The sequence below is a fragment of the Jaculus jaculus genome, chromosome 8 (assembly GCF_020740685.1).
Source record: "Jaculus jaculus isolate mJacJac1 chromosome 8, mJacJac1.mat.Y.cur, whole genome shotgun sequence".
Taxonomy (NCBI): domain Eukaryota; kingdom Metazoa; phylum Chordata; class Mammalia; order Rodentia; family Dipodidae; genus Jaculus; species Jaculus jaculus.
Genome location: NC_059109.1, coordinates 22051019 through 22061632, shown reverse-complemented (window position 1 = coordinate 22061632; position 10614 = coordinate 22051019). Strand labels below are relative to the sequence as shown.

General features: G+C 43.5%; 1 protein-coding gene across 39 annotated transcripts in view; it reads left to right on the top strand.

Annotated features, from left to right (window-relative positions):
• The first annotated feature begins 6568 nt into the window (after positions 1 to 6568).
• Positions 6569 to 10614, top strand: part of Rims1 (regulating synaptic membrane exocytosis 1) — a 486577-nt gene continuing 482531 nt past the window's right edge. For all 39 annotated transcript variants that reach the window (XM_045157130.1, XM_045157129.1, XM_045157099.1 and 36 more), the window contains exon 1: positions 6569 to 7061. In XM_045157130.1, the coding sequence (XP_045013065.1) occupies positions 6895 to 7061 (167 nt within the window). In that variant the 5' untranslated portion in view covers positions 6569 to 6894. The remainder of the gene's footprint in view (positions 7062 to 10614) is intronic.

The following is a 10614-nucleotide window of genomic DNA, read 5'->3' as shown; positions in this document are numbered from 1 at the left end:
AAAATTAAAAACAAATAATTATCATGTGCACATAGACTCTTGGCTCATGAGTCCTGCTTACTTATTTTTTTGTGAGAAGAAATTAACTTCTACTTTGTCCTGAGCACCTTCGTAAACATGTATGTGTATGCTAAATTCTGTGGACTATATATTAATAGAATCTGTATTTTTCTCATCATCAAGAGAATAGCAAAGGCCCCTTCAGTTATCTAGGCCTATCTCAGCCAGAAGCAGTTTAAAATAACTAGGTGTATTTTTTAGGTTTTCAAAAGAAAAAAAAAAAAAAACAGTTTGTTTAGAGGGCTCAATAATAAGTTAAACTCAGTTATAACTCTTGTCTTGAGATTTTTAGATGACTGTGATGGTAATGATGATGAAAGGGTTTTACTATTCCTACCACCATCACTTGTACCTTGTCTCATGATCTATACAGATTCTGAGATATATACATTCCATATCTCAGTGTAAAGATCCATCACCCATAGATTTGCTACTCAGACAAAACCAAGACTGATCATCTATCCACTCTTCTCACACTTCACAGCTCACCTGTACCCAGCTCACTATATTCAGGGCATAAAGCATGTCATGGCTTCATTCACTTTTTCCACTCATATTACTCCACATTGCTCCAAGCAACCTTAATTTCTTCTAACCAGACTTCCTGTACCTACTCTTCCCTTCTGCCACCCATTTTCCGGCCACCCACAGGTAATCTTTTAGGAAAATGTAAATATAACTCCCTGGTTAAGTTCTTTAGTGACTTTCCATTGCCCAAGAATAAAACAGAACTACTTGTCTTGGCTGACTTGGTCTTATATGAGCTCATCTCTTTATTTTCACCCCCTCACAATGATTCTGCCTCACTGGCCTACTTTCTGTTCCTCCAGGATCCTGGCCTTTCCTGACTCAGGGCCTTGTCTCTGCCATTTCCCTCTGCTTATTATACTCTCTACTGGGCTTTGTAATACCAGTTTCTTCATCTTTCAAATATATGCTCACAGAACCTCTTAGGACTTCCATTAGTTCTTACTTTTTCCCACAATCCCTTTCTAATATATCTTGCAAAATTATTTTCTAGATTATTATATGCTAATATGTATGTTTTTTATACCAACCTCTTCTAGCAACATAGCAAGCATTTAGGATAATTGTCAATTATCCTTTTTATCTATAAAGAATCAGTAAATATTTTAAGCTTAATGTAGCATGTAGACTCTATTGCATCTACTAAACTTTCCCATTGTATCAAGAAAGCAACTGTAGATAACACATGGAAAAATGCATGTGACTGTGTCCCTATAAGATTAGATTCAAAAAATAGGACATTTATATATATTGGCCATAGTTTGTCAATTCTTTATATTGCCCTCCAATAGTAACTCACTAAACACATACTCAAAGAATAAACAAATTGTTTTCCTTTTATCCTTTTATGTTCCATGTATGTGTGTGTATGTATATAAGCATGCATATATATGTATATCTCCACAGTCTTTCACCCTTACTAAAAGTATCAAAGAAAAGCTATTTTTTTTTTTTACTTTTAAAGCTAAGAAACATAAAGCTCAAGGGAAGTTATTAATGCATCCAAATACATGCAAGTACTATATTAATTTCCTAAGATATTTTAATAAAGTACCACAGAATGGAAGCAACAGAAGCTTATTCTTTCACAGTTATGAAAGCTAGAACCCTCTTACTTTTGAAGTGTTGATGGGTGACTTGGGTTGCTTCTCTTAGTTTCTGATGGCTCCTGGAAATTCCTTGGCTTGTGTGAGGGAAACTCTGCTCTCTGCCTCTGGTTTCTCATGCTTTTCTTCCCAATGTCTCTCCATGTGTCATCTTATATGTCCTCCTTTGAACTGTGGGTTTTTTCCTTTCTTTTTCTGAGGGTGCTAGTCACTGGATCTAAGACCCAAACTAACCCAATATGGCATTATTTAAGCTAATTTCTTCTGTGAATTAGATCCTTTCACAAATAAGGGTTTTTGGATGGACTTGGTTTTGAGGGAGATGATATTCAACTTAGTACAGCTCTCCTCCCAATGGCAGTTTGACAATTTGATCCCAACACATGTCCACTACCTGTTATGGTAATTTTGGTTGTTGAGTTAAAATAATTGTTATCCCCAGAATCCAATCTTAGTGTGTTTTAGAGAAATGATTTTAGAATATCAATGGAGAGAATTTGTGAACCTGCTTGGTCTATGTGCTAGTTTCAGAGCAATATCCTAAACACAATATTAATGTTGCTTTTGGGGCATTTGATACATGTTTTGTACCTACATATTTAAGGCTTTAACTAATATTGGTAGAATAAGAAGAAACATATTTGAATTTTTTTGTCCCTTTAATTAACGTCTTTGGGTCCTGGACCTCTGTGAGTCAGGGTTTTCTCCACAGCTTGCCAGAGGCATGTTTTCCCATCAAGGAAGAACATAGTCCTATGATCCAATACATTTGGGAAATGGCAGGCTGAACCACATAAAACAGGTTTCTGTACTGCAGTATGTGATTGCATCTTAGTACATTTTTATTTCTTAGCATGCCTTGTGAATTTCTAGGAGGAAAGATATTGTGCACATTTCTTCCTAGTTCATTGAACATGATCTGTCATGTATTTCCAGCAGTGCCACACACTTTCTTACACACACCTTACACACTGACTTGCTTGTTAGCTAAGTAATGACATATTCTACTTTTCTAGAGGCAAATTTATAAATTCTTCTGTGTTGGGCTTAAGAACTTGTTTTTAATTTGTTCATAAGGGATGGGATTTTAGACAGAAGAAGAAATATGGGTGAGCTGCACTGAGGCACATTCTGACTTACATGTCAACCCAGTCAGTCATTTATTCATTTAACCCCAAATTTCACAGTGAAATAAGTAGCCCAGTGAGATAACTCAGAATATAAAGATGACTGAGAACAAATTGCTTTCTATTGTCATTCAGATAATTCACGTAAATAACCACTTCCCAAAGTAATTCTAATAAATCACTTAAAATAGACTGAAGTATATTTCCTACAAAATTTATGTGTTGAAGTCAAAAACACCTGTCCCATTTAATATGGCTGTATTAGGTGACAGGTTAATAAAGACATTGAAGTGGGGTACTAGTCCAAGTGGGCAGAATCCTTACACACTGAGAGGATGGTCGCAAGAATACAGAGGCCCACATATAAGCTGAAGAGAGAAGCCACAGAATAAACCAAACCTGTTGACATCTTGATCTGGAATTTCTAGCTTTCAGAACTCTGAAATATAAATTTCTGTTACATAGCCACTTCATCAATGTTATATTTTATTTTCTTGTAAAAACTAAAGCAAATTAGAGCACCACTGTTAGTTGTTCATTGGGTTCTTGCCTTCATGAGGTTTACTCAGCTATGTCTAGTCTACTGAGGTCTTATGATCCCCTTATTGGGATCTTAGAAGAATTTTGTAGGGATGAACATGATTGCAAACCCCTTGAGGACAGGGCCTTTGCCAGTTGCCATTTACATTTTCATATTGACTAGCACAGAGATAGGTGCCTGGCAGAATGGATATGTTGTGTACATTTCAGATCTCTTCTGTCCATTAGTAATTGAACGGAGTCCTAACACATCTCTTCAGGAGAGCTGGAAATTACAAACAAACATAAAGCACTTTGCACATAGGTAGAACCTCTATAGATGTTTTACTTATTACATAACTTTTATTTTGAGATAAGTATCTTCACTCCTGTTTTACAGATGAAGAAATGCAGGTACAGAAATGTTGAGTGATTCAACCTGGACCATAGACTCTAAGTTACAGCCAACGTTGCCACCTTTTTTTTTTCTATCCTAAATATATGCTTGACTGAGAGAAGCAATGATAATATTTTTAAATGAAGAAAAGATGCTGATCAAGTGTGTCATCAATTTCTTAGAGAAAAGGGAAAGTCAGGCCAGACACCAGCACTTATGGAAAATAAATGGCAATATTAGTGGACTGCATATTTATTTCAGTGACATTTTCACAAGTGACAAGGCTATCAAAAAGAACAACATTAGTCTGTGTAAATAAACATGATGGTTATAAAGCATTACTGAGCACCAACTAAGCAGCCAGAACTGTTCTTTTGTTACATGCATTCTTATATCTATTTTGTAAAGCTAGACAGAAAAACAAACATGGGCTGGAAAGATGGCTCAGCAGTTAAGGCACTTGCCTGCCAAGCCTAATAACCAAAGTTTGATTCCCTAATATCCGTTTAAAGCCAGATGCACATAGTGGCACATGCATCTGGAGTTCGTCGGCAGTGGCTGGAGGCCTTGGCAAACCTATTATCTCTTTCACTCTTCTCACTACTTGCAAGTAAATAAATAAATAAATAAATAAATACTTAATAACAAATAAAAAAGAAAAACAGATGTGTCTAAAGTCAAACAACAAACAAATGAGAACAGACCATGACTATATAGATGTATGTCAATACCTGGATGAAACCAATTCCTTGAAATGCTAATCTTGAAAATAATAAAAGTATGGCCGGGGAGAGCATTCTGGAGATTAAAGGTTTACCATGCAAATATAAAGACCAGAGGTAGGATGCCCAGAACCCACATAACTACCAGGTGGGTGTGACAGCTCATCCATAGTCATAGTGCTGGGCAGATAGAGATAGAGAGATTCCTCCAGACAAGTTGTATATCTAGACTAGTTGAAACATTGAGACCTAGGTTCAAGGGAGTGACTCTACCTCAGTAAATAAAAGTGGACAGCAATGGAGAAAGACATCTGATGCTAAGCACTGATGCACACGTGCGCGCGCACACACACACACACATGCGCACGCATGCACACACATGCACCCCGATGTGTATCCACCCACATAAACATGCATGCAACACACATGAAAAAAAAACATTATTCAGAAGAATGACCTGACTTTGAAATTATGTCACATAATTAGTAGTCGGGTAAACTGGCCAGGTTTACTATGCAGAATATTAAAGATGATATGAAAACAAACTTTCAAATAGCTGTATGAATTTTGGTGAGAAGATAGATTTAGCTATAAGGGGATTGACAGGTAGTGAACTTTTCATCGCCCAGAGAATTCAGGTAGATGTCTCCACATAGAAACAAATTCTTCCTGCATGTGGAGGAAAGGGAAGAAGTGTGAAGATTTTTGTGCTCGCAAATATCAACATCACTTTCTTCTCCATTAACAAAGTTATTCTTGGAGGGGAATGAAATGAATTCTAATTCCCTTCAGGAACAACGGAAAGAATTCCCTAGGAGAGAAACCCACGACTTCTCTCATTGCCACTGCTAAGCCGTCCTTACTGGGAAATTGCTCAAGTCCAGCCCTTCTCTGTATTGATTCTCTTATAATTACATTAACAAAATTCAGCTTCCATGATTCAAAGCCGGTAATATTACCTATTTTGAAAGAATTGTCTATTAATTTTTGCCTTTATCAGCAAGGGAAGTTCACGCTTAATGACTATCATTGAACAGAAGCTTTTCTGTACAATAGGATATGGGTGGGCGTTTTTCTTATCTGGATCGGCGATGCTGGAGAAGTACCTATGGAGACTACGAATGAGAGCAAAATGATAGCAAGCTTCACTCGTGGCGGGGGTGGGGGGAGGATTGAGAGCAGATAATCCGTTTACAAGCCACAGCAACTTGCAGTTATGAGGTGTGGGTGTGATGGGGCTGCCCAGTGCCCCAAATGACAAATTAAAGAGTTGCTGTGCGTGGACGGGATGAATGTTGCGGGGGTAATTAGGATACACTGCAGAACAGTTTTAGTGAGGACCCATCAAGAAAGATACCGCGTTACAGAATACAATGAAATTTCAGGATGCTCGATGTGTCTATGCTGTGTGTGTGCGTGCGCGCGCGCGTGTCTGAAAATTATCTAGAAAACCACATTACTGTGGCTGTAAATACTTGACTAATAAAAGAGAATGACATGGTGGCAGGAAAGGGGAGGAGGGGGGGAAGAGTGCAGAGGGGCTTCCACGCCGCTCTTCCCAACATTTGGGTGCCCGAGTAACGTCGGTGATGAGGATGATGAAAGAGATGATGGTGATTAAAGAGACCCATGGGAAAACAGGGCTGGGGAGGATGATGACTCAGGGTGAGAGGGGGGTACCTGGGGAGAGAACGACGGAGTGTGCCCGCGGGCGAGCGCGGGGGTGGGGTGGAGGGGGAGCGGCAGGGGCGCGCGTGGCTCGGAACCTGGGGAGTGGGCGGGTGGCGCCCGTGGGCGGAGCGGCTCCGGGACTGAGTGGCTTTGGCAGCGAGCATCACCCGGGAGAGAAGCGAAGCGTCGTCGGAGACTCCGCCTAAAGTGACACCCAAACTCTACCTCCTTCCCTCCTCGCAGCCCCAAACTGGAGGCAGCCGAGCCTGCGAGCCGCGTCGGGTGGCCGCCCCGGCCCCGGCCCCGCCTCCGCCCCGCCAGCCCAGCCCAGCCCAGCCCGCGACGCCGGCCGCTCGGATCGCGGAGCCCGGCGCGAGCTCTCCACCTCGCCGCCGCCGCCGCCGCGCCTGCTCCGCCGCTCCGCCCCCGCCGGCCGAGGCTGGGCTGCGGGAGGCGGCCGGGCGGCCCCCCGAGCCTCGCTAGGGTGACCCAAACAAAGGCAGCATCCGGGCTTGGGTGGATGCAAAACAACCATGAGAGACTGGGTCCTCGCTCTCCGGGCTGCCGCGGCTCCTCCTCCTCCTCCTCCTCCTCCTCCTGCCGCCGCCGCCGCCGCCGCCGCCAGCAGGGCTCCGCTGTGAGGGGGGACAAGCTGGGGCGCAGCTGCTGGGCGTGAATCCGAAAGGTGAGAGAAGACAGCCAGGCGGGAGGGGGGCCCAGCACCCCCGACCCCCTCAACCCCCAAGCCCCGGCAGGCCAAGAAGATGTCCTCGTCCGCCGTGGGGCCCCGCGGTCCTCGCCCACCCACGGGGCCTCCCCCCATGCAAGAGCTGCCCGACCTGAGCCACCTGACCGAGGAGGAGAGGAACATTATCATGGCAGTGATGGACCGGCAGAAGGAAGAGGAGGAAAAAGAAGAAGCCATGCTCAAGTAAGCCAACCTCTCCCCCCCACCAACCACACACAACCACCCCCCCCTTTCCACTCCACCCCCCGCCGCGCCATCCATCCCTCCCCCGTGCCTCCACCCGGGTCCATTCACCACTCCACTCACCCAGTCCTGGGAGTGGGGGAGGGGCGGGCGAGGATGCCGGGCTGAGGGCGGAGGTGGTGCCTGTCTTGGGGCCAGAGGCCCTGGGCTTGAGGTTAGAGGGTCTGGAGGAAGGAGAGGGTGTCACAGAGCCCAGAATCCAAGAGCCCAGGAAGATGACTTGATACTGGGGTACCCAGGAGGATTGAGTGGACGAGGGCCACCCCCTGGTGGTGGGATATATAGAGCTGAGAGGGGTGTTGATCCCACCCAAATGAAGGACCCTGACTGGAACGTTAGGGGCCAGGGCATGAGGAGAAGACGGTGGTTGAATGAGAGGTATGGAGGCAACTGCTCTTCTCTTTTGGAGTTCTTTAGCAGGTCTTGAGTTTCCCCAGAAAGGTGCTGGTATTTATATAATAAAATTGCTTATTTTTAGTGTTCAATTTGGTACTCATTCATCTTTCAGTATAAGGTTGGTCTCTCTGTCTTTTTTTCTTTTCCTTTTGGGCAGTTGCCATCTTTGGTAACCTGTCTCTTGAGCTTCTCTTTTAGCCTTTTATTCATAATGTTCTGACCATAATGTCTGTGAGAAGACACATTTTCTTACTACATATAATGCCCTTGGCCACACAAAGTTTTTGATGATGGGAGAAGCTCCTGGGGACTCTGGCCTGAACAAAATAGAGGTTCCTCTTTACTGGTTTCCAAGAGACCTCTGGAGCCTTTTCAATTCCTGAAGGAAGCAAGTCAGTAAGGAAGTGGATGTTTGCACACATCATCCCCTCTTTAAAACTCATCAACCCTTCAGGGGATCTCTGCTTGGATCCCCATTTTTCTTGGCTAGTAGTGCAGAAGTGTGGCACTGTGCTGTCTGCCTCAGACCCGCTGTCAAGGCACTGACTGCAAGCTGAGCTCTGCCTTCCCCCTTGCCTGCTTTCCCTTGGGAAGACTTCATGTATTCAGGAAAGTTTGCTGCACTGGAATAGGGGGGTATAGAAGACCCTGACTGGGGTTCTTCCCTTGATATCTCCTGCTTAGCTGGAAGGGGCATTTGGGGAAGGCACTTGGCATGAAGAGTCCAAGGAAACCTGTTGCACCTGGAGTTAGCTAATTGCAGAGAAGTGCAGGCAAGGAGCAGTGGGGTGACCAGGGCACAGAGCACACCCAGTATGGCCTTTGCTGCTCTGCTAGAATTGCCCTCTGAAGCAAAGATCCTGCCTGGGAAGGTTTCTGCTCCTCAGTGCAGCAGGGCTTCACAGCAGAGGAGCAGAAGGAGCAACATTCAGACTGAGGAGAGTCCTCAACTAGTGCAACTGCCACCTAGAGTGGGGAGGGTGAGATTGAAGGACAGCTGTGGGTGTCAGGCCACAGCAAAATAGTAGAAATCTTGTCGTACCTGACCTCTCATGATAGACTCAAAGGAAAATCGGTTAACTCAGGCCAGAGCCCGCTTGGTTCTCTTAAGAGCAGCAGGTTTCTGAATTCCCTGCTCCTTCTCATCCAAAAAAAAAAAAAAAAATACTTTAAGCCTGCCAGCTTGAGGGAGGCAAAGCCCTGGTTAATCTGCTTCCTGTCCCTAGTGGAAGGATGACGTCTCTGGTACTGCAGGCTTCCCCTCTTCTGAGACTGGAAGTAATGGATGGTGTCTGATAGTGCTGCTGTCTGTCTGTCCGGTTGTCAGTCCGTCTGTCCTCAATGGTGCAGCCCCTGCCACCTGTCTTGGACACCTATTCTGTTGTTCAGGATTTGCAAAATTGCCGCTGCTCCTGTTGGTGTTTGGTGCATGTAGCAGGTGGACGGAGGCCTCCAGCAGCTAGAGATAAATCCAGGCTGCTGCTCGACAGAGTCCGGATAGGAGAGGGAGGCACGGTGCAAGTAGTAGCTATCGTGCTTCTTCATTGGCTGATGGCAGCGGGGTGGAGAGTGGTGGATGCTAAGTGGGAGTGGATGCCTTTTCAGGATAGAATCCCAACCCTGCTAGCCACCTAGGGACTTTGTTGATTGTATGGGCTGATGTGGACACAGAGAAATTAAGAGCTCTGTCCTTTTCGGATTTCCTGTGACTGCTCTCCAGTGGCTTGCAAATATTCTCCCTTTATTGCACGGATCCACACCATATCACCGCATGTAATGCTGTTATACAACAGCCCCCAAATAATTCTGGACTTCTGCATTCACTTTTATCAATTAGCCTCCTCGGTTAATACTGGGGCCTTTCATGCAGTGTTGGGTGGAAGAGTGTTTAGAAATCCCAGTGTGCCGTTCCATGCATGTCACATTGTCTGCAGTTAATTATACATTACTACACTCCCCTCCCACCACCACCCTGTGGGTTACTATCTATCTTAAAACCTGGGAAACATGGGAGTCATTCATATGACACACATATATGGGATATTTGGCCAAAGTTGGTGACCTTTTCTAAATTGTGCAAGGGAAATGATTGAGAACTAGGATACACAGGACTTTGAAATATTTGCTACATCAGGGAAGAGTTTTGTGGTAATGTTTGGTGCATAATATGACATATCTGAGAAACTACTTTCAAAAAAAGACCCTACAAAACTAAAGTTCTGGTCACAGTGCAGTTAGACTTGAAATTCACTTTTGTTATCACTACAGAAACCTTACCAGGAGCTGCCTACTGTGCATACTGTCTGCCTCCCCACGGTTATAACAACAAAACCTCACGGAAATGGAAAATGAATGGGTGAATCTGCCAAATAAATATTACAAACATCAATTAAAATGTATCTGTACAGTTGTAAATTACTACCTGATTTTGGATTTTACAATGCCATTAAATATGTATAAGTAGAAAAAAATCACGTTCACTTCCAGATTTTTATTAAAAAGTTATGTGAAATTTAAAGTACTTCATCATAAAATATTTATTTTCAAAATGTGCTAATTTGTAAACCAATTACCATATATGTAGAATTAGTTGCAATTATCCATAATTTAGAGGACTTTTTCCTAATTTTGGTAGGAGTGCATGTGTGTGTGTTTGGAAACCTTTTTGAAACCTAACTTCCTGAATGAATATATTCCTTCAAGTAGCTATCACTGTACTTCATGGGCCAATATATTACATAGACTGAAAACTGCATTGTCTGTGATGTAAATAAGAAATTATCTTTTTAGAAATAAAAGCTTATTCTTTAAATTCTCACCCTATACTGAAAGTTACAGTATTGCCTGAAATTGTCCCCAAAACTTGGCCCAACCAGATTTGAATCCAGACCTTTTGCACTACATATCAGCCTATCTAAGCACTACATTGTCTTTCTATCAAGAAGAAGCCTCTGCTTCATTTACTATTTTTTTTTTTTCTATAGATGAATTTCTGGTCTTTTTTCATTTGCCAAGAAGTGGTTTAGCAAAAGATTAAGCTGACTCAGAAAATCAGCTGCTGGTCTTAGTGGAGCAGGGCTAGGACTTACTTCCCTTC